The following is a 24,318-nucleotide window of genomic DNA, read 5'->3' on the forward strand; positions in this document are numbered from 1 at the left end:
GTTGAGGGACAGGTTATTTTCCTGGGATCACTCCGCCAGCACAGCTGTGTCAGCATGTGTGTGTGTGAATTCCCAATTTCTCATGTTGGAGCAGATTATTGTGAGTTTGTGTTGATTTGACGTTTTAAAGGGCCACTGCACTTCCTGATTCGGCCTTATTTTAGATTTGGTTCTTTAAGAAATGCTAGCAGCCATGATTGAATTCAAACGGGAGTTGATTTCGGGGTGTGGTTTGATGCGGGTGTCTCTTGTGTGTGTTCGCAGGTACGAAGAGTTAACCAAATGATTAACCAAGTTAGCTTCAGCCGGCTGATGTGTGACTGTGGCGAAGTTGACCTATTGGCCTTTTAAAATGTAGTCCCATGTACATTGTGTAATTTCCTGATGGTCCCTAACTCGCCCCATAGGGATGTCAAACCAAATTGATCATGGGTATTACGATCAGGTCGCGTGCAGCTGCGCTCTGAACTGATGATTACTTGGGTGCTGCCAGCTGAGGGCATGTGTGCAGGATTCAAATAAACCCAACCCATAGGAAACTGTTATGTTCCCCTTCATTCCATGACATACAATCTTTTCCTATCATCTCACAAATCTTAGTTTTGGACGAGACTGACTTTATGACCAAAATGATCTTATTTACACATGATACTAAACTTTGACACTGGAATAAATATTTGATTCATACCAATGACACATAGGCCGTTTCAAAAAAAATTAAAAACGAGAAGTTGCTTTTTAGGGGCAGTCGCTCTTTAACGCTGCATGTTCCAGCAGGGGTGCGGTGGTATGTGGTAGCTAAGCCCTTCTGTCTTCCCCGGGGCCAGGTGTTGTGATGAGTTGATCTACCTGCTGAAACGGACGGATGGAGTAGTGCCATAGCACACTACCAAGAAAAACACCGGAAAGAAGTTGGATAAAGAAATAGTTTAGAAAAAGAAATGCACTTGCTACGCTGTTGTAGTGATGTGCTGTCAAATCTTTCCAAAATGGTAGTATGAAATCAGGGAGGAGTTGTGAGGATAGATGAACTCCATTTAACGTCGGTAAACATTTGTTGTCAACTCATAAAAGGACTGCTGTTTAGTCTGGAACACATAGATAGGACACTTATATCTGACTTGGCACCCCACTTGTTTCTCTAGTAGTGTGCATATTGTACACTTTATGTTGAATCTGTCTATTTGTACCTGTCCCTGGAGAGAGACCCTACATGTTTGAACAAACCCAACACATTTTTGTTATGGACACGAAATCAAATGCTTCGTCTGATCGTAAGTCTGTGGTTCTCATGGTTCAGTGGGTTAGAGCAGGGGAGTGCAACCCTTTGAGTCCCCAGGACCAGGTTTGATTTGGATTCCCACATGACTAGTCTGTAGATTGTCTGTCTGTAGAGCATCTACAGATGGACTATCCAATTAAAGTGTTACCGCTTCTGCTGAAAGCATATTAATCATACTTCAAAACATAGTAATTATGCAACAGTGACCTATGAGGAATGCATGTCTGGCATCTGTTTTGATTTGAGGTACAGCACCAGTCAAAGGTTCAGACACACCTACTCATTCCAGGGGTTTTCTTTATTTTTACAATTTTCTACATTGTAGAATAATGGTGAAGACGTCAAAACTATGAAATATGGAATCATGTAGTAACCAGAAAAGTGTTAAACAAATCTAAATATATTTTATATTTGAGATTCTTCAAAGTAGCCACCCTTAGCCTTGATGACAGCTTTGCACACTCTTGGAATTCTCTCAACCAGCTTCATGAGGTAGTCACCTGGAATGCATTTCAGTTAACAACAGGTGTGTCTTGTTAAAAGTTATATAATAAGTTATATATATATAATAAGCCAAGAGAAACGACAGTCAATCATTACTTTAAGATATGAAGGTCAGTCAATCCGGAAAATGTCAAGAACTTTGAACGTTTCTTCAAATGCAGTCGCAAAAACCATCAAGTGCTATGATGGAACTGGCTCTCATGAGCACCGCCACAGGAAATGAAAATCCAGAGTTACCTCTGCTGCAGAGGATACGTTCATTAGAGTTACCAGCCTCAAATAAATGCTTCACAGAGTTCAAGTAATAGACACATATCAACATCAACTGTTCAGCGGAGACTGTGTGAATCAGCCCTTCTTGGTCAAATTGCTGCAAAGAAACCACTAATAAAGGACACCAATAATAAGAAGATACTTGTTTGGGCAAAGAAACACGCGCAATGGACTTAGACCGGTGTAAATCTGTCCTTTGTTCTGATGAGTCCAAATTTAGATTTTTGGTTCCAACCGCTGTGTCTTTGTGAGACAGAGTAATTGAATGGATGATCTCTGCATGTGCAGTTCCCACTGTGAAGCATGGAGGAGGATGTGTGATGGTTTGGGGGTGCTTTGCTGGTGACACCGTCAGTGATTTATTTAGAATTCAAGCCACACTTAACCAGCATGGCTACCACAGCATTCTGCAGCGATACGCCATCCCATCTTGGTTTCACTTAGTGGTACTATCATTTGTTTTTCAACAGTACAGTGACCCAACACACCTCCAGGCTGTGTAAGGGCTATTTGACCAAGAAGGAGAGTGATGGAGGGCTGCATCAGATGACCTGGCCTCCACAATCACTTGACCTCAACCCAATTGAGATGGTTTGGGATGAGTTAGACCACAGAGTGAAGGAAAAGCAGCCAACAAGTGCTCGGCATATGTGGAAACTCCTTCAAGACAGTTGGAAAAGCATTCCATGTGATGCTGGTTGAGAGAATGCCAAGAGTGTGCAAAGCTGTCATCAAGGGTGGCTAGAATCTGAAATATATTTTGATTTAACACTTATTTTGGTTACTACATGATTCCATATGTGTTATTTCATAGTTTTGATGTCTTCAGTATTATTCTACAATTTAGAACATTTTGAAAAATAAAGAAAAACCTTTGAATGACTAGGTGTGTCCAAACGTTTGACTGGCACTGTATGAGAGAGCTCAGGTTGTACACCAACAGGTTTGTGGAAAGGTTATCACAACACAGTGCTATTTTCTGATCTTTTGACCTCTAGTGCTTCTTGAAACCCCCCTCCCCCCATTCCTTCCGTGAAGAGTAGGTAGGGCACTTTAGTTCATGCCACCTCCCAACACAGAGAGCTGTAACAGAACAGTAATCACTATAGCTGTTAACGCTTATTTGAGTCATGTGTGGAATAGTACTGAGATTCAAAAGTGACTGGACCTGTAATGCTTTGTTTGGAGTTCATTTTGAAGGCATTTTTGAAGGCGATGGCGAAATAGTGATTCATTTCAAATGAATTTGTCACGTAAACCTGTGACATTCAAGCTCAAAGGTGATTTAACAAATGGTTACATCCACAGTAGTATCACAGTAGGTTTGGCCTGGCATCATTTTAAAACCTGTTGACTTAAAGTAACCTTTAGCTTTCAGCAACTCTTCGTACACATTGTAAACACAAACTAATCTCTGGTTAAACATTGTTGCAATGTGTGTAAGTTTATTATTTTTATTTTTTTGTCCCAGTATACATTTTAGGTTGGACAGTCTGAAAGAAAATTGGCCCACCACACAACGTATAATATATATTGGTCTTAATAGTAATGTACTAACTATACACAAGAAGATGTATACAGTTTTTGGGCCATCATTGTTACATTTCCCAATCAATGACACAAAACCACACTGCTGGTGAAGCATGTAGCCTAGCTTCTGTTAACTTTTTTACAGTACACCCAATTCTGCATACCTAAAGTTCACCTCTATGATTTTCATAGCTCGCCTAGATAATCACCACCTCTTGACTAAACAGTCCTTAACACACTGCCATGATTGGTCAATGACTATTATTAACTTGTGCCATTCTGTTTGTCTCCTACCTGTTAGGTCTCTGGATGCTTCAGCTGTTCTCAGTACTGCTTTAAAAGACTCTGAGGGCTCTGATTCAGAAATTCAGCAGATAGTGGCTTATCTGGAGTCAGACAGCGAGATGAAATTATTCCGTTCCACTCTCATCATAAGACCCTCTCCCACCCACAAGGGCATGGAGGAATCAAAACAGGACTTCCGTAAAGTCTCCCAGGTCACCGACAATGACACCACAGACCACACTGAATACAGTGTGGACTACAGTACAAGCACTATCACTGACCCCAATAGAACTGAAAGTGACCTAGGTCCAGTCGTACCAGAATACAAATGGAGAAACCAGGATGAGGGGGCGCAAACCACTTTTGACCCCACAGGGGTGTCCTGGCGCTCTGACTCTCAGTCGAATGAGTCAAGAGTGTCCACGTACAATGGATTGTACTCCTCCCTGTCCCCCTCCCTCCCTGTGTACAGACAACACCTCACCGGCCCCGGGCCGCCATTCCAGGAACCTGGCCTGTCCTCCCACTCCTCGAACATGCCCGGTTCCCCCGGCAACGGTCACTGGCTGAGCGACAGGAGCGAAGTTCAGCTGAGCCATGAGAGTAGCGAGCCAGAAACAGGCAGGGGGAGGAGGAGGGAGTGGGAAGAGGAGGAGGAGCTAGCCACTGCACCTGCAGGACAGAGAGAGAGAGGGGTAGAGCAAAAGAGTAGGGCGGGAGAGTCCGTGGCAAAGAAGATAAAATCAGGCTGTGATCCACAGTCGCTCCCAGTCTCAAACTTCTCCTCGGCGGGTCAGTCTATTGAAGACGTGGACTACAGCAGAGACAGCAGTGACTTCTTCTCTGGGGTGTACAAGGCCACACTCGTGGAGCTGCTCCCTGACCCCTCCTCCTCAGACCCTTCCCCCTCCTCCTCTCCCTTGACCCCTGACCCAGGCAACCCCTATCACGGTGACATGGAATGCCTGGTGGACACCCTGAAGAGCATGAACCCTATCCCGGTCCAGAGGCAGAGGAGCCTGCGTGGGACGACTGCCCCCTCCATCTTCTCCTCCCTTTCCCCTATCGTGGAGGATGCCCCCTGCTCCACCCCCACCACCACCAAATCTCCCCAGGTGCCCGCTGGGTCTTCGCTGGAGGTCCCTAACAACCGTTACATCCTTCCTGCAGACCTGGGCCTCAAACGGGGCTCCCCCAAAGAGATGCGCTCCCCTCTGGAGTTGATGAAGCTCCAGCAGCTCCAACAGAAGCAGGAGCAGCAGGCTGGGGACCACCATTTGAACCGTGGAAGCCTCAACCTCCCACTCCGAGCCTCGGCTCTTAACAGCATCATCGTGAGGAAGAGCTCCTTGGGCAGTGACTCGTCCTCAGAGCACTCGCCGTCCCCCATACTAAACGGAGGGAGCAACAACCAGTCTCCAAGCCCCTCGCGCCTGGACAACTCATTCCTCTTCTCCAGCTATCGTTCAGCATCGATTGATCAGCCACAGGAGAATGGCAATGCCCATAGCCTAGGCCAGCGGCCCTCTCTTTTCCGTACGAGCTCCCTACCGGACATAGGGCCTAACCAGGACCGCATGAGCTCAGGGGTTGGTATGGGCATGGCCGGTGGGCCTGGGACCAGACTTGGATTTGAATCTGGAGCTGGAACCGGAACTGACCCTTCTACCCCCTTCCGCTACGAACGTTTCTCCTCCCTGATGTCTGGCTCCTTAACCGGAAACAACACCGACACCAACTCTCGAATGAGCAGGCCCCCTCCCCTCCCTAGCTTCACCTCTACCCTCGGAAGCCTCGTCAGTCCCACAAGCTCATCTCTGGACATCCACAGGTCGTTCGACAATTCTAACAACTCCCAGTCCAAGCTCAGCCCGGGACTGGGTGGTATGGGCTCTGTGGGCTCTATTGGTCTGGGTCTGCAGAGGAGCTTCAGTAACGAAGGCCTGAACTCACCACTGTTCAACACGGGGTCTGTCCATGGAGGATCTCACTTCAGTCCAGAGCCAGAGAAGAACCTGGTGCAGAAGTATAGAGCTTTCCCCGACGCCTATGTGAGTACTTTTAGTTGGAAAAGGTTTCAGGAAGATTGTGTGAATACTGGGATCATGGGGATGGTAAAAGGAGTGTGATAGAATTCATGACAAAGAGTCATTTGGGAAGGGGTCTAGTACAGGGGGAATAGGGGCATTTAATAGGACTGCAATTGGATTGGATTTGTCTTGCACACGTATTTCACCATTGGCCTCATGACACATTTTTTTTTAGATGTTTAGTGAGAGATTGTGAGAACACAGTGTGAGAGGAGAAGAATATAGGAGGGATTGGAAAAAATGGAACTCAGCCTAAGTTTTCAGGATGTTTTACACGCCTACCGAGCATTTTTGTCTTTGGTTTACATGGACGTTTTGAAGAACAGATGAGTTTAGGAAGGGATTTACGTGACAATCTGATTTGAGAAAAAGTGCAAATTACCATTGTAGGTTCCTGATTTTTCTACCTTTTCACTTGACGAGTTGCACCGCGGTGACGCTGATGCCCTTTGCGGATGAAAGGGTGAGGGCGGTGAAATGGTACCGGAGGCTGATGAAACGCAATGGATCCCATGGCTAGAAGCATTACATCAGCCACAGTATCCGTGCTCCCGTCTCATGTAGCTACTAGCTCCTCCCATCTTGCATTCGTAATACACATTTTCGGCTCTCTAATAAATACAGTCACAGCAAACAATACAGATGAGCAACAAAAAAAAAACGGGACAAGACAGCATCTCTGACGGGACATGGCAGGAGTTACAACATCCCACAAGGCCACATCCTTATGTTCCCTCTAATGACATTGTCAGGCATATACATCAGCCACACAGGTGCGTGTACATACTGACATTAGGAGATACTGAGCACCGCTCGTCCAGTGGGGAGCTTTATCTTTCACCATTCGACCCGAGACGTTGACACTTATCCTATGCAAACTGTGTTTTGCAGAGTTGGCACAGTGCAAGCGCGTTCTGTTTGTGTGCCGGTCCGGATATCTAATAACCCTGCCTCCCCTCAGGCCACAGGTAGACCTGAGCAGCTCATGTTTCTGTCACTGAGACTATTATTGACCCTTTCACCGTGTGATTTGGCTCCTCAATGGAACTGGCTCTCTGACCTCCATTATATCGGTAGAATCCTTGCATACATCTGATTGTGAGATCCACGTGTGGGACTCAAGTTGACATTAATCTATGATTTATGCAAGAGTTTCTGGGCATGCATAGCCTAGATCTCAGCTAAGAATTCGGGACAGAAGTCACACGGGCAGTTCAGTAACCTGTAATGCTGGTGGCTATCTGACCTACATGAATGCTACGTCACCAGAACAGGTACAATGAGTGGCCTGTTATCATCTGGGTGTTGCCAGGCATGTGTTTTGGAGACTGTTTTCACTGCCCACTGTTGGCTTTTACAGCCTCATCCTGCTTTCCTTTTGCCAACAGAGAGGAAAAGGGAGTGAGTGATAGAGAGAGAAACAAGCAAAGGGAGAGTGAGACATCAAGAGAAGGAGAGCTAGAGATGGGGAGCGTGAAAGGGTGAAAGAGAAAGTCCAACACACGCAGAGACATACCTATCAGAACACAACGGTTGGAGTTTAGGAGGGGGAATTTGAATATACAGGAATTTACATGATCTTAATAAGATGCGTCTATGGCAACAGGCCTTGGACACACTGTACATCTATGTCTGTACATCTATGACATGAATGAAAGCTACCCATCCAGATAGTATTAGGGGCATAATTCATCTTGGCACAGTGTTCTCGGCAGCACTTATCCACCCAGCGATCGAATCCTGCTTGGGCTGACACTCCTCGTCTTTTCATCTTTCGTTTACCTCAACTTTGACCTTTGCTTACTGGTGGATCTGACAGAGCTGAGTCGACATCCTGGCCCAGGAGAGGAGGGAGGGTGGTGGAAGGGGGGAGGGGGGACGATTAAGTCTTCTCTGTCTTCCCCCCCGCTGTTCTGTTCATCTCGCTCTTACACAAGTCTGTGCGCAGTCTGAACGTATCGTGCTGAGACGGCGCGATGTAATCTGTAAGCACATTTCCAGCCTGCGGTGCTTGGCTGGAGGTTGACACTTGGGAGGTGGAGAGGCGTGGGTACATGATGGGCTGTGACAATGCCAGTATCGCAAAACACCAAGCAGACCAAACTCTTTAGTCCTTTAAAAACCTGCTGTGTGTAAAATATTGTGAGCTATAGCTTGGAAAATAAATACATGTGACGCTGGATGACAACACAATGATGTTTGTTTCCAATGTTAGGGCTGTTTTCATAAAGAAGTCACATCTGCTTTGTGTTTTGTTTCCTTGCCACGATACTAAAGAGTATCGCCACACTGGTATCGTCCTGGACCTTTTATTTAACTAGGCAAGTCAGTTAAAAACAAATTCTTATTTACAATGACGGCCTACCAAAAGGCAAAAGGCCTCCTGCGGGGACAGGGGATGGGATTAAAAAATAATCATAAAGTAAATATAGAACTAAACACACTTCACGACAAGAGACAACACTACCTAAAGAGAGGCTTAAGACCACAACATAGCAAGGTGGCAACACATGACATCACAGCGTGGTAGCAACACAACATGACAACAACATGGTAGAAACACAACATGGGAGCAGCACAATATGGTAGCAGCACAAAACATGGTACAAAAATGATTGCACACCGACAACAGCACAAAGGGCAAGAAGGTAGAGACAACAATGCATCACGCAAAGCAGTCAACTGTCAGTAAGAGTGTCCATGATTGAGTCTTTGAATAAATCGATTGAGTTAAAACTGTCCAGTTTGAGTGTTTGTTGCAGCTCGTTCCAGTCTATCAGCAGCAGCGAACTGAAAAGTCAAGTGATCCAGGGATGTGTGCTTTGGGGACCTTTTAACAGAATGTGACTGGCAGAACGGGTGTTGTATGTGGAGGATGAGGGCTGCAGTAGATATCTCAGATAGGGGGGAGTGAGGCCTAAGAGGGTTTTAGAAATTTGCATCAACCAGTGGGTCTTGCGGCAGGTATACTGAGATGACCAGTTTCCAGAGGGGTATAGAATGCAGTGATGTGTCCTATAAGGGGCATTGGTGGCAAATCTGATGGCCGAATGGTAAAGAACATCTAGCCGCTCGAGACATCTAGCACCCTAACCTCCGATCTAAAAATAAATTACGACTCTGTAATCTAGTATGGGCAGGATGGTCATTTGAATTAGAGTTAGTTTGGCAGCTGGGGTGAAAGAGGAGCGATTACAATAGTCTAGATTTAATTTTAGCCTGCAGCTTTGATATGTGCTGAGAGAAGGACAGTGTACCGTCTAGCCATACTCCCAAGTACTTGTATGAGGTGACTACCTCAAGCTCTAAACCCTCAGAGGTAGTAATCACACCTTTGGGGAGAGGGGCATTCTTCTTACCAAACCACATTACCTTTGTTTGGGAGGTGTTCAGGACAAGATTAATGGCAGAGAAAGCTTGTTGGACACTAAGAAAGCTTTGTTGTAGAGCATTTAACACAAAATCCAGGGAGATGCCAGCTGAGTATAAGACTGGATCTGCATATACAGTGGGGCAAAAAAGTATTTAGTCAGCCACCAATTGTGCAAGTTCTCCCACTTAAAAAGATGAGAGAGGCCTGGAATTTTCATCATAGGTAAACTTCAACTATGACAGACAAAATGAGAAAGAAAATCACATTGTAGAATTTTTTATGAATTTATTTGCAAATTATGGTGGAAAATAAGTATTAATCCAGTTATAATATATAAAAAACATGTTTTACTATTTGTGTCGTTATTGCTTGAATTCAGGCTTGGCTGCACAGCTTTCATTGGGGGAAAGAATGCTTCTGTACTCTGCCCGTCCCCTGTACAGCTTTCATTGGGGAAAGAATGCTTCCGTACTCTGCCCGTCCTCTGCACAGCTTTCATTGGGGAAAGAATGCTTCTGTACTCTGCCCGTCCTCTGCACAGCTTTCATTGGGGAAAGAATGCTTCTGTACTCTGCCCGTCCTCTGCACAGCTTTCATTGGGGAAAGAATGCTTCTGTACTCTGCCCGTCCTCTGCACAGCTTTCATTGGGGAAAGAATGCTTCTGTACTCTGCCCGTCCCCGGCTTGTGTGAATTTTTGGTAAAAATGTCACTTTGCCATGTGGACCTATGCCTGGCATTTCAATCAACATCACATACTGATGTCTCACTACTATTGTGTGGGTTATAGTCATTATCTAACTCTTATGCACTGAGATTACAAAACATGAAGAACACTTTCCTAATATTGAGTTGCACCCCCTCTGCCCTGAGGACAGCCTAAATTTGTCGGGGCATGGACTCTACAAGGTGTCAAAAGCGTTCCACAGGGATGCTGCCCCATGTTGACTCCAATGCTTCCCACAATTGTGTCAAGTTGTCTGGATGTCCTTTGGGTGGTGGACTTGAAACAGAAGGGTAACTGAGCGTGAAAAACCGATGCGTCTGGCACCTACTATCAAATCAAATTGTATTTTTCACATCCCCTGAATACAACAGGTATTACAGTGAAATGCTTACTTACAAGCCCTTAAAGCAACAGTGCAGAAAAATAGGTGTTAAGTAAAAATAAAAAAAAGTCACAAGTAATTATAGAGCAGCAGTGAAATAACAAAGGTGAGGCTATATTCAGGGGTACCGGTAGAGAGTCAATGTGTGGGGGAACCAGTTAGTTGAGGTAATACGTACATGTAGGTAGAGTTAAAGTGACTATGCATTGATAATAAACAGAGTGTAGCAGCAGTGTAAAAGAGAGGTTTGGGTAGGTCTTTGATTAGCTGTTCAGGAGTCTTATGGCTCGGGGATAGAAGCTGTTAAGAAGTCTTTTGGACCTAGACTTGGCGCTCCGGTACCTCTTGCCGTACGGTAGCAGAGAGAACAGTCTATGACTAGGGTGGCTGGAGTCTTTCTCTGACACCGCATGGTATAGAGGTCCTAGATGGCAGGAAGCTTGGCCCACTGATATACTGGGCCGTACGCACTACCCTCTGTAGTGCCCTGCGGTTGGAGGCAGAGCAGTTGCAATACCAGGCAGTGAGGGAACCAGTCCGGATGCTCTCGATGGTGCAGCTGTAGAACTGTTTGAGGATCTGAGGATACATGCCAAATATTTTCAGTCTCCTGGGGGGAATAGGCTTTGTCGTACCCTCTCCACGACTGTCTTGGTGTGTTTGGACCATGAGAGTTTGTTGGTGATGTGGACACAAAGGAACTTAAAGCTCTCAACCTGCTCCACTACAGCCCTATCGATGAGAATGGGGGCGTGCTCAGTCCTCCTTTTCCTGTAGTCCACAATCATCTTCTTTGTCTTGATCACGATGAGGGAGAGGTTGTTGTCCTGGCACCACATGGCCAGGTCTCTGACCTCCTCCCTATAGGCTGTCTCATCGTTGTCGGTGATTAGGCCTACCACTGTTGTGTCATCGGCAAACTTAATGATGGTGTTGGAGTCGTGCCTGGCCATGCAGTCATGAGTGAACAGGGAGTGCAGGAGGGGACTGAGCACGTACCCTTGAGGGGCCCCCGTGTTGAGTATCAGCAAGGCTGATGTGTTGTTACCTACCCTTACCACCTGGGGGCAGCCCTTCTGCGAGTCCAGGATCCAGTTGCAGAAGGAGGTGTTTAGTCCCAGGGTCCTTAGCTTAGTGATGAGCTTTGAGGGCACTATGGTGTTGAACGCTGAGCTGTAGTCAATGAATAGCATTCTCACGTAGGTGTTTCTATTGTCCAGGTGGGAAAGAGCAGTGTGGATTGCAATAGAGATTCCATCATCTGTTGATCTTTTGGGGCGGTATGCAAATTGGAGTGGGTCTAGGGTTTCTGTGATAATGGTGTTGATGTCAGCCGTGACCAGCCTATCAAAGCACTTCATGGCTACAGACGTGAGTGCTACATGTCAGTAGTCATTTAGACAGGTTACCTTAGTGTTTGTAATACCAACATGTTGGGTGGTCTGCTTGAAACATGTTGGTATTACAGACTTAGTCAGGGACAGGTTGAAAATGTCAGTGAAGACACGTGCCAGTTGGTCAGCACATGCTCGGAGTACACGTCCTGTCCGTCTGGTCCTGCGGCCTTGTGAATGTTGACCTGTTTAAAGGTATTGCTCAAACCGGCTGTGGAGTGTGTGATCACACAGTCGTCCAGAACAGCTGTGGCTCTCATGCATGTTTCAGTGTTACTTGCCTTGAAGCGAGCATATAAGTAATTTAGCTCATCTGGTAGGCTTGTGTCACTGGGCAGCTCGTGGCTGTGCTTCCCTTTATAGTCTGTAATACTTTGCAAGCCCTGCCACATCCGACAAGCGCCAGAGCCGGTGTAGTACGATTCAATCTTAGTCCTGTATTGCCTGCTTGAAAGTGGCAGCTCTTCCATTTAGCTCAGTGCGGATGTTGCCTGTAAACCATGGCATCTGGTGTGGGTATGTACGTACAGTCACTGTGGGGATGACGTCATCGATGCACTTACTGATGTGGTGTACTCTTACATGCCATCGGAAGAATTCCTGAATATGTTCCAGTCTGTGTTAGCCAAACAGTCCTGTAGCTTAGCATCTGCTTCATCTCACCACTTTTTTATTGACCAGGTCACTGGTGCTCCCTGTTGTAGTTTTTGCTTGTAAGCAGGAATTAGGAGGATATAATTATGGTCTTGATTTGCCAAATGGAGGGAGAGAGAGAACTTTTGTATGCGTCTCTGTGTGTGGAGTTAAGGAGGTCTAGAGTTTTTTTCCCTCTGGTTGAACATTGAACATGCTGGTAGAAATGAGGTAAAATGGATTTAAGTTTCCCTGCATTAAAGTCCCCAGCCAATCGGAGCGCTGCCTCTCGATGAGCGTTTTCCTGTTTGCTTTTGGCTGTATATATTATACTCCGTTCAAAGGCACTGATCTTTTGTCTTGCCCATTCACCTTCTGAATGGCACACATACACACACAAGCCATATCTCAAGGCTTACAAATCCTTCTTTAACCTGCCTCCTCCCCTTCATCTACACTGATTGAAGTGGATTTAACAGGTGACACCAATAAGGGATTATAGAGTTCACCTGGATTCACCTGGACAGTCTGTCATGTAAAGCGCCATCTGCGTTATGAATTATGCAGGTCAATTGTCTTTAGCATGGACTAGTGTCCTTTACAACCATTTTCCTGTCGCAAACTGAAAAGGCACACTCCGCACGTAAACAACCTGGATAAATACCGCAGTACTCAATCACCTTTGACAAAAGGACCTTGGCAGCGCTGTGTCATCAAATGATGATCCCTCTATTGTTGGATGTGCTCACTTCGTCTCTCAGCATTTTCAGTCAGTTTTTTCCTACCCCCAAAGACAACAGAGATACACGTTGTGTGTTTAATGACTGTACACGTTGACTTACGGCTTACACAACGCACCTGCAGCATTTTGAATACGTTCCGGTACCGGACTGTTTTGACTATGGCTCACTGAGTCTGGTAAGGCATCTCCCTCTGCAAGCGAAGATGCATGAAAAAAAAGAGCATGAACCTTTCTTGCCTTATAATCTTCAATTGCACTTAATGACATTATTTCATTCATGTTGGCACGTCTCTTTTAACGCTGCTGCTACTCTCGGTTTATCACATATGCATAGTCACTTTAACTATACATTCATGTACATACTACCTCAATTGGGCCGACCATCCAGTGCCCTCGCACATTGGCTAACCGGGCTATCGCCATTGTTTCCCACCCGCCAACCCCTCTTTTTCCCTGTGAAATGGCAATGGCAAAGCCAAGGTAGTATCGGAGGTCTTTTAAGCTGTGGCTCAATCCTCCCCTCAGCTCATTTTCAAGTGAGCGGGTGGGACACAGTCGACCGGTGTCCCGTTACTGTTTCGAATGCTCAAGCTGAATGAAGTCGAGGGCCACTTTGTTATAGTTCAAGACTCATTTAGCCACAAACGTTTCAGGGTGCCGTGTTAAGGCAGCAAGTCTTACTAGACAGTCATGCCAGGATAAGCAATGTGTGGATTGGAGCAGCAACAGATTCTGTTCATGACCTGAATATGATATGAAAGTCCCGCCTACTTCCTGGATCATGTCCCATGCTATTTTTGAATGGCCTTCAAGATTGTCTTCAAATTTATGAAGATGCGCTCACTTCCAGTTGTATTCAGGGATTCATTTACTTCTGCCTGATGCCTTTCATTAAGGTTTTCGATAGTGGTTTCTTTTCGTAACCAAAAGCCTCCGTAGATGACATTGGGTAGAAGTAAATGAATCCACTAATACGAATCGAATTGTACATATCTTAATTGACCGTATTTTCATGAATTTGATGATATGATTTTGAAGGCCATTCAAAAACAGGATTGGATATGATCCAGGAAGTAGGAAGGACTTTCATACCATATTTGATCTTTGATTATAGAGTGTAAAGCGATCTAGAGGATAAGTTCCTATTTCCTATGAGCTCCTACTGCAAAGAGTCAAGCAGACATTTGATACCCTAATGACTTGCACATAAAGACACGCACACACACACACACACACAAAACAAACACAAACTCTCTACCTGTCCACCCAGAAAGGTGAAGGACTATACAGACCGCAGTGTGGACACATTCTATTGCATTCCAGCTACATGCCACTAGTACATGTCATTGAGAAACAGGTGTAACCAAGGAATGTCAAGGTCTGGTGAGATGAGAACAAATTACACAAGAATGTGTCTTTCTCACTTCCTTCTAGGTTGTTGTGCTTTCAAAATGGCCACTCCCCTCTCCTCGTCTTCCTCAGAACCAGTTCTCCTAGATGGAGGAATACTGAAATTGTCTCTTACTGGCTGAAATAACGTGAAATAGATCAACAGTAGTAAATCACTGCAAAGGGTATTCCCACTTTTGAATGGTTAATTGTGTGGACAAAAATACACACACACACACACACACACACACACACACACACACACACACACACACACACACACAGTAGTTTGTTTTTGTCTGTCTCATGCCTCTCAATGTGAAGTTGATGTTTGCATTCTCTCAGGGAGTAATGGGACATGGGTGGCCTTGTGTGTGTTCATCAGTAATTGCAAAACAGGTTGGTTGACAGGGTGGCTGGGGTTTTTAGATTTAACATTTCTGTAGTTGTTTGGGTACTGTTGCTGCAGTAGTTGAGATATTTTGAGGTTTGGCATGTTAACTATTTAGATTCCAATCTAAATTTAGATTCCAAGTTAACTATTTAGATTCCAGTGTTGTCCAAGACAAGTTAAACATGACATACTGTAGAAAGTCGTGCAATCACTGTAGTGATGCACTGTTACATTAAAAAAAAAAATCATTTAGCAGACGCTTTTATCCAGAGCAACTTACCGCATTCATCTTAAAAGATTGATAGGTGAGATAACTATGTGCTATTTATAGTGGTTTGATAAAGTATGAAATGACTAGATGGCTGTTTTCTCTGTGTGTCTGCAGCTCACCAAGGAGAAAGAACATGGAAAGCTCAACCCTCGGCCAGGAAAGGTGAGTGTCTGTCTGACTGTGAAACAACTTCACCTCTATCCCTCATCTATCATCTTTGTCCTACAGTATACAATGTGTCCTGAAGTAAAGGTCAATGTCCCATTGCAAACAACTACACCTCTATCCCTCATCTATCGTCTTTGTCCTACAGTATACAATGTGTCCTGAAGTAAAGGTCAATGTCCCATTGCAACCTTTTTTTAGATGTAGTGAAGGATGACTGCTCACCAGGTTAGCCACCATATTAGCTGTTTTTCACCAGGTTAGCCGTTAGGATTAATGAGGATAATTCAAAGTGAATTAATGGCTTCACACTTCACCGTACCCCAAAGTGACAGTTAGTTGCCGAAGGCAAGTAATTAAGGATGAGGAGAGGGATCTCATGTAGAGCATGGTAAAGCTGAGGAAATGAGATGAGTACGATTCCATTCAGATTCACTCAGCCAAACATCATTCTCTATTTAGGCTGTTGAACATTTGGATCAATCAATTAGATCTGTGTGGAAGTGGAAAGAAAGCCATTGTCTTTTTTCCAATGCACACTTAGTGGTTTGGACAATATTACTGAAAGCCCAGTTCATTCACTATAGTCCTAACATACTACAAGAGTAGGGGTTCCCAACCGAAGGGTCGCAACCCCAGCATAGGGTCGCCAAAGCTTGCAGTGCTTTATTTGAGAGAAAATCAAATCATAATCAGTGCATAATTTGTAAATCGGAAGGTTCCGGAACAAAAAGTGAACAAAAGAGGGGGGTGACCTGGGCAGCTCTGAGGTACCGGAAGCAGAAAGCATTGCATGCATATCATCGCATTTGCGTAGTGGAATAGAGCTGTAGAGGCGAGGCATTTCAGTAGCCTAGGGTCCGGGGAAAATGTGCTCTTTTTCTAAACTCATTTCATGACTGGAGACTTTGGCAGAATCTTTTTTAATAGTGTACAAATGATCGAAATGACAGGCTACTCTGACAATCTGAGATCAATAAAAACATCAATAGCCCAGGCCTAGGTGTATGCAGTCATATTGTAGGCTACAATATGAACAGGAAATGATGGTCCTAAAAATGCTTTCCAGTTTCATGATTTATTTACCCAATGATGAGCAGCTCACTCACTGGTGATGACCGACGCGTTTATGCCAAAAGCCTATCTCTTTCTTGTTTCACAAAGAGGCAACTCGAATGAACTTTGATCGCTTTTCCTCAAAAACATTGGGCGTACTTGATCGGCATGTTTTAGTTTTATTGTTGGTTATGGTTTCAAGTCTCTCGTTATTAGCCATTCACAATTACTTCCTCTTTGGCAGAAGTTACATCCATGACTTGCCAATGCTTTTGTGCTCCAGTCAAACGATCCTGTGCTCAAACAATTACTGTGGTATTTAAATTACCGTGGTGGGGTTACTAAGTAACACTAGCTACATACCTGCCCTATTTGCCTTTTGCCATTAAGATTATGAAACTAGATAAATGTCAAGCTTGCTCCTACATGCTCCAATTAGCTTTTCTCCGTCAACATGGAATTCGTCATGGCACCGACGGACTTGCTTGACATTTAGCTCCGACAGGTTCTGATTTAAAGAAGCCTGGCTGTGATACACAATAGCATACGGTACCTTGCCTGAACGTTCACATGGCTAACAACACAAAGCGGCTGTAGCTAAGTTGCGTCACACTCTTGTTGCTGTTTGCTGCCTGCAGTGATGGAAGAAAAGAGCTGGCTAGAGTTAGCCTGGTCATGTGATTAGCTTGTTCCTGTAATATACAGTAAGAAGTGGCGGGCGCTCCACAAATGTGAGTCAACTGTGCAAACCAAAAAATGACATCATCGTTGAAAAGAAACGGGGACGCAAACCTCGCTCACCATGTTGTTTTATTTGAGCGACCTATCAAAAGCTTGACATTCCCTTTTTTTACAATGGCCTTGATCAGAACGTTTTAATGTGCGTCAGAGATATTGGCTAAAGCACAAACAGATCTAGCATCCATGCTAGGATAGAGGATGGAGCACGGTACAGTATCCGTGTGCTCTTTTAAGTTGAGCATCTCTAATGAAATGGTGCTGTCTTTTCCAGATGTTCATCTTTGACCAGCCAGGAATGTGTGGCCAGCGGATTGAGGTGCGGAGTGATGTCATTGATGCCACACCCTGGCAACTACAGGAGACTATCTCGATCAGGGTTGTCAGGGGAGGGTAAGTATTCAAATGCACGCACGCACGCTCACTCACTCACTGTTGTAGTTAGAACTGCTCATGGACATTAGACTTGAAGGGATGCACACACCCACACATGGGTATATGACATGCAGGGACACACACACACACACACACACACACACACACACACACAAAAGTTGTGAACAGATCGACAATGGATGTAATCACCTGTTCCAAAGCACCTTATGTGTCCTGTAAAAAAGACAGAGCCACAGAGAGATGGTGTCATTGGTGCCTATATTTTACTGCCTCCAGCAGCAAACAAAACCAAAGGTCACACTTTTTCCTCGTGTCACATGTCACTTCCACATATTTGGCCCAACCTCAAAGCAAGAAACAATATTTAAACTATCCTGTCAAGGTTATTAAAGTATCTCCAATGCTGCCAAATCATGTAGATCTTGAATGCCCCCCTATCACCCGCTGAGATACACAGAACTGAACACCAATGTCTGAAATTGGACACGCTTTAAGCAGTAATCCACATACACACACACACACACACACACACACACACACATCCACATACACACACACACACACACACACACACACACACACACACACACACACACACACACACACACACACACACTAATCCATAGAATTATGATCAAGATAATTGCAGTATGATCTCAACCAAATACCTAGAAGTAATACACACTATAGTCCTTTTATTAATCCAGAGAGGGAATGGACGATTTATTCCAGGAAATGGAGCAAAGTCATGCAGTCCAACACCTGCACTGGGTGCGAGCACTGCAGCGGGAATCTTGTACGTCTCTCACACACATCCCTTTCTCTGTGCTGCTGTGACTTTTTGAGGAGATCTCTGGAGAGGGGACTAAGATCTTGGCATGCTCTATTGCAATATTTGCATATCTGTCTACCTGTCTCTCCCTCTTGTTATAATTTGCCTACTCTAAAAAAATAAATGAAAATAGTCTCTCACAACCTATTACTGTACACTCTCTTAGAATAAAATGTTCTATCCAGACTTGGGTCATCAGTTGAATGGTGTTTCCTCTGACACATCGGTGCGGCCGGCTTCCGGATTAAGCGGGCGGGGTGTTAAGAAGCGCGGTTTGGAGCCTTCAGCGGTCTTAAGGCACTGCATTGCCCCGCTTGAGGCGTCGCTACAGCCCCGCGTTTGTTCCCAGGCTGTGTCACAGCCGGCCGTGACTGGGAAAACCATGAGGCGGCACACAATTGGCCCAGGGTCATCTGGGTTATGGGGAGGGTTTGGCCGGCCGGGATTTCCTTGTCCCATCACGCTCTAGCAACTCCTTGTGGCGGGCCGGGCGCCTGCAAGCTGATTTCGGTTGCCAGTTGTACAGTGTTTCCTCCGACACATTGGTGCGGCTGGCTTCTGGGTTAAGCGAGCAGTGTGTCAAGAAGCAGTGCGACTTGGCGGGGTCGTGTTTTGTAGGATACATGGCTCTTGACCTTTGCCTCTCCTGAGTCCGTACGGGAGTTGCAACGATGGGACAAGACTGTAACTACCAATTGGATATCACGAAAAAGGTGTAAAAGTAAACAAAAATATATTTTTTTAATAATAAAGAAGCATGGTTTGGCGGGTCATGTGGTGGGTCATGTTTCGGAGGACACGTGACCCGACCTTTGTCTCTCCCGAGCCCGTTGGGGAGTTGCAGCGATGAGACAAGATTGGAATTCACGAAATTGTAGCGAAAAAGGGCCCCAAAAAAAGGTACTATCCAGACCCTAAAAGGGTTATTCGACTCTCCTCATGTCTTCCATGTAGAATTATTGATTATGAATGAATCAATATAGGTCATGCATTGTGTTCAAATGAATCTTGTTCAGACCATGGACCCTTACTTTTCATTTTCCTGTCTTTCCATTCCTCTCTGCAGCTGGGTCTTGTACGAGAAGCCCAACTTCAAAGGGGAGAAGATAGCTCTGGACGAGGGGGACATAGAGCTCACCTACCCCTTCGACGCCCCTGAGGAGGGAGGGGAACAACAACAGAAGCAAAATGGAGTGGACGGACAGAAGGAGGGAGGAGAAGAAGTTGTGGAGGCCAAGCCGGCCAGGAGGTTCATCATAGGATCAGTACGAAGAGCAGTCAGGGTAAGAAGAAGAAGTCACAGATTACTATTATGATAAGCCATAGAGCATTGTTTCTCAAACCAGGCCTTTTTGAGTAGCCGCTAATTCCAAAGGCTTTAGGCATGTTAGGTTCTAAATTCTTATACGAATCCAGTCAGACAGGAAGCTCAGGCTAGATTTTTTTACGCGCAAACTGGATGTTGCAGCTGTATAGCACACATACAATTCACACAAGCATGTATTTATGCGTTACGATTAGACAGATTCTTTGTTGCTGGGTAAGAACTGAGTCTGTTCTTCCTATTGGTATTATCATGGCCATTGAGATGGTCCCCTCTAGCCCCGCCTTCCCAGAGGTTTCTTCTCCAACTGTTGTCCTGCCCTCAATGTTGTACTCCACGCCTCTCCCTGCCCCTGCCCAGCCTGACCTTACCAGGAACTGAGACTCAACTGTGGCCCTTCACTTACCTCCTTAGAAATATTAACATAAAACAATAACATATCTGGACATACAGACACTTTCTGTACTTCCCTTGTCGTTGCATTAACACTTTCCAGCTCCAACATCATAGCCAATAACAATTACTACTAATAAGCGGATTATGCAATTATAAATGAACTCATTATGCAACTAAAATGGGCTCAAGCCAAATAGTCTCAAACGGGTTGATGGATGCCACAAGGCAAGAGTTATGTCACTCTGATTAGGTGTGGTTCAGTAGATGTGTTGACAGACTCTGGCACTCTTACGGATTGCTGTCTCGAAATGCCGTCCTCTTTGTTAGAGCCTGTATCACAAATGCCCTTCTCTCTGTGAAACTAGTACCCTCTAGTGTCAAAGTACCATACTTGACATTTCTCTCTGCCCCCGCAGGACTACAGTGTGCCAGAGATCAGTCTGTTCCCAGAGGAGAATGCCGAGGGGAAGAAGGTGACCTTCAGAGACACGTCAGATGACGCCAGGATATTCGGCTTCCCCATCAAAGCCAACTCCATCATCATCAACGCTGGACTGTGAGTAAACAGAGTCGGCTCGGCCAACTACTTTTTTAGGAGGAAAAGGATCAACCTTTTTATGAAAGTAGATGATTATATTTTTTTATATGGTTTGTTTTGTCGAACATAATGACATGGTTTTGTGAGGTCGAGCTTCTGTTATGATATCCCTGTTCTGATTTGGATGTTCTCTCTTCAGATGGCTGGTGTACCCGCAGCCTTTTTTCCAGGGCGTACCACGTGTCCTGGAGGTGGGGGGGTTCCCCAACCCTGCAGCCTGGGGCGTGGAACAACCCTACGTGGGCTCAGTGCACCCGCTCAAAATCGTAAGTATCCCCTCCACCTCCGGAACACCTTTCACCTTTCTAGAATTGCACAGACAATCAGGGCAATGTACACGGTTTAGAATTACATTTAGTAGAATACACATTCCCATGCAACGTCATTTTACAGGGGAACAAGGTAAATGCATTGCATTACAGATGACATTTGTTAAGATTTCATTTAATACATTTTTACAGGGTGAACCGAGAGTGGAGAAACCCAGTGAGCCAAAGGTAAGAGATACAGCAATGCCATGGCCATGATACGGAAATTAAGGAACGAGTCAATCAAACAATCAACTCAATTTAACTACACAAACTACACAAAGCTTTTCCCCTGTTGCTTCCAGCTGGTGCTGTATGACAAGCCTTACTTCACTGGGAAGAAGAGGACGATCTACACCAACATGAGAGACTTCATGACCAGACTGGATAGACAGCAGACTGCCTTCATGTACAGCCCTGGATCCATCCAAGTACAGGGAGGCTGGTGAGTAAAGTGTGTGTGTGTGTGTGTGTGTGTCTTACTTCCTGCATCTCATCCTCTGTCTCCCTGTACTTGTAGCTGGGTTGGCTATGAGAAGGAGGGTTTCCGAGGCCACCAGTATCTGTTGGAGGAGGGAGACTACCACGACTGGAGGGTGTGGGGGGGCTGCGATTCCGAGCTGCGCTCCGTCAGAGTCATACGAGCGGTGAGTGGGCCATACCATCACGTTACACCCCCATCTCTGTCAGGACCTTGTATCCAGCTGCTGCAAGAATGATCATGTCCTAAATGGCATGTTTATCATACACTGGGGAAAGTTGTGCTCGCTTATTGATGTCACTTGTTAAAACCACTTCAATCAGTATAGATGAAGGGTATGAGACGGGTTGACACTGGAACCGCTGGGTGTCGATGGACCCCTCCCTTCAAGCTAATGAGTCATTCTGACTGCAGTGTAACATTGTGACATTTAGAATTTGTATTTTATTTCAAATAACACAGTAGCATTTTCATTAGTTTGTTACTGTAGGCTATATGTAACAAACGCACTCCATGAATAAACTGGATTGAACGCGGATTGAACTATGAAACAGAACGCATATGTGTTTGAACATGGTATAGCAGCTTATTTTTATAACGACAAAATCAAATCAAATACCCCAACCACCAAGAAGCGTGGTCAAACGATGAAAACATCAGTAGCCTAAACATTATAAGCACCAAGTGGCCTTGATCAATAGTGAAATTCGGCACAAAATAAATAATGGCATTATAATAAATGGAAGTGTTGATATGACTGCAAGTCAAAAATAGTCAAATATTGTCAGCGCGTGCTTACGTTGTGTGCGTCTTCACGCAAAGGCATCAGTTGGATTTCGTTTAGCTGTTATCCCTTGTCCTAACAGTTGACGCAATTTTCATAACTTTCATTTGCGTTCAGTGTTCCCCTGTGGATGGGGGCATTGTCATCCTACGGAGGCATAGCCATGGTAGCCAAAACAATTCCATTTTTTATACATGACCCAAAGCATGATGGGATGTTAATTTCTTAATGAACTCAGGAACAACACCTGTGTAGAAGCACCACAAAAAAAGGCAACTCTAAAATGTGCAGTTTTGTCACAACCCAATGCCACAGATGTCTCGAGTTGAGGGAGCGTGCAGTTGGCATGCAGGAATGTCCACCGGAGCTGTTGCCAGAGAATTTCATGTACATTTCTCTACCATAATCCACCTCCAACGTCATTCTAGAGAATTTAGCAGTACGTCCAACCGGCCTCACAACCGCAGACCACATCTAACCACACTAGTCCAGGACCTCCAAAGCCGGCTTCTTCTCCTGCGGGATCATCTGAGACCAGCCACCTGGACAGCTGATGAAACTGAGGAGTATTTATGTCTATGTCTAATAAAGCTAACTCAGTGAAATTGTTAAGTAAATGCGGGATACAAAGAAAATATAAACGCAACAATTTTACGTGTTTCCATTATTTTGGCAGTGACCTGTATTATATCTAGATGACCCAGGCACAGGGACATACTCAGGTTAGGCTTTTGGATTGGGGTTAAGATTAATATCTAGAATTAACTTGTCCCCTGTTGCCATAGAGCAGCGTGGCCATTCACTCAAAAACAAATGTAGTTCCATTGAACTAATCAGTGTGAAATACTTTTGACCAGAAACGGAACAACAGATGGCATCTATTAGGACAGTGAAACACACCACATCAAGACCTCACTGTGTCTGTGGGCGCCAGCGCGCTTACTGTAGCTATTCCTTCCCTGCTGGTTAAGTTCAGGATGTAGCTGGTCCTAGAGACAACTGTGCCTAAAGTCAACTCCTACCTGGAGCCACAGCATGTGACCTCTGACCCCTCTGTCCCCTTGTAGGACCTGACGGAGCCCATGCTGGTGATGTATGAGCAGCCAGACGAGGAGGAGGAGGTGGTGGAGCAGGAGAACACCTTTGAGGTGACCAACGCCATTCCTGACGTGGAGCTGTTTGGTTACCACACCACCACGCGCTCCATACAGGTCCTCAGTGGAGCGTAAGTACACACGCTTGTGACGAGCAGCGTTATAGTCTCACGGGGCATAGTCTCACGGGGTATAGTCTCACGGGGTATAGTCTCACGGGGCATAGTCTCACGGGGCATAGTCTAGTCTCACGGGGCATAGTCTCACGGGGCATAGTCTCACGGGGCATAGTCTCACGGGGTATAGTCTCACGGGGTATAGTCTCACGGGGTATAGTCTCACGGGGTATAGTCTCATGGGGTATAGTCTCACGGGGCATAGTCTCACGGGGTATAGTCTATTGTTATATACAAGGGTGAACGTATAATACATTTATTCCCGGTATTGGACCTCCTGTATTTTTTTATGGGCCTAATCATAAGAATTCCTTATAGAACCTCTATTAATTCAATGGGATCTCTGTGGGTTCTAGTCCTAAAGATTTGTCCTTTTAACTTTTAGAATGTATCACCTTTTTATTGTGGCGTGAACACAGCCAGTCATGATGTCTCATCTGATTTGTCAAACAATCACGTCAAAGGGCTTCTTTAACTAGGATACCCCGCGCATCATATGGCATCATATTTCCAGCCTTCAACCAGTGGTGAATGTAAAGAGACATCCTGTTACACAAAACAGCACAACGGGCAATGACACTGGTGACTGTCATTAGGCCAGGATGTATAAGTCCACTGCCGTCCACACGCGTCTCTGTGTCATTAGCTCATCTCTGCCGTGGCAAAATGTCCGCGCTCTCGTCGACCACATCGCATTTTGGA

At 45.2% G+C, this 24,318-nt stretch overlaps 1 protein-coding gene across 1 annotated transcript in view; it reads left to right on the plus strand.

The window, feature by feature from the left end:
• Positions 1–24,318, plus strand: part of LOC112242487 — a 68,029-nt gene that overhangs the window by 37,045 nt on the left and 6,666 nt on the right. The window contains exons 4-13 of the mRNA XM_042295711.1: positions 3,891–5,925; positions 15,383–15,430; positions 17,502–17,620; positions 19,522–19,738; positions 20,592–20,731; positions 20,913–21,039; positions 21,235–21,270; positions 21,387–21,526; positions 21,602–21,728; positions 23,414–23,571. Of these exons, the coding sequence (XP_042151645.1) occupies positions 3,891–5,925; positions 15,383–15,430; positions 17,502–17,620; positions 19,522–19,738; positions 20,592–20,731; positions 20,913–21,039; positions 21,235–21,270; positions 21,387–21,526; positions 21,602–21,728; positions 23,414–23,571 (3,147 nt within the window). The remainder of the gene's footprint in view (positions 1–3,890; positions 5,926–15,382; positions 15,431–17,501; positions 17,621–19,521; positions 19,739–20,591; positions 20,732–20,912; positions 21,040–21,234; positions 21,271–21,386; positions 21,527–21,601; positions 21,729–23,413; positions 23,572–24,318) is intronic.

This window comes from Oncorhynchus tshawytscha, linkage group LG13 (assembly GCF_018296145.1).
Source record: "Oncorhynchus tshawytscha isolate Ot180627B linkage group LG13, Otsh_v2.0, whole genome shotgun sequence".
NCBI lineage: Eukaryota > Metazoa > Chordata > Actinopteri > Salmoniformes > Salmonidae > Oncorhynchus > Oncorhynchus tshawytscha.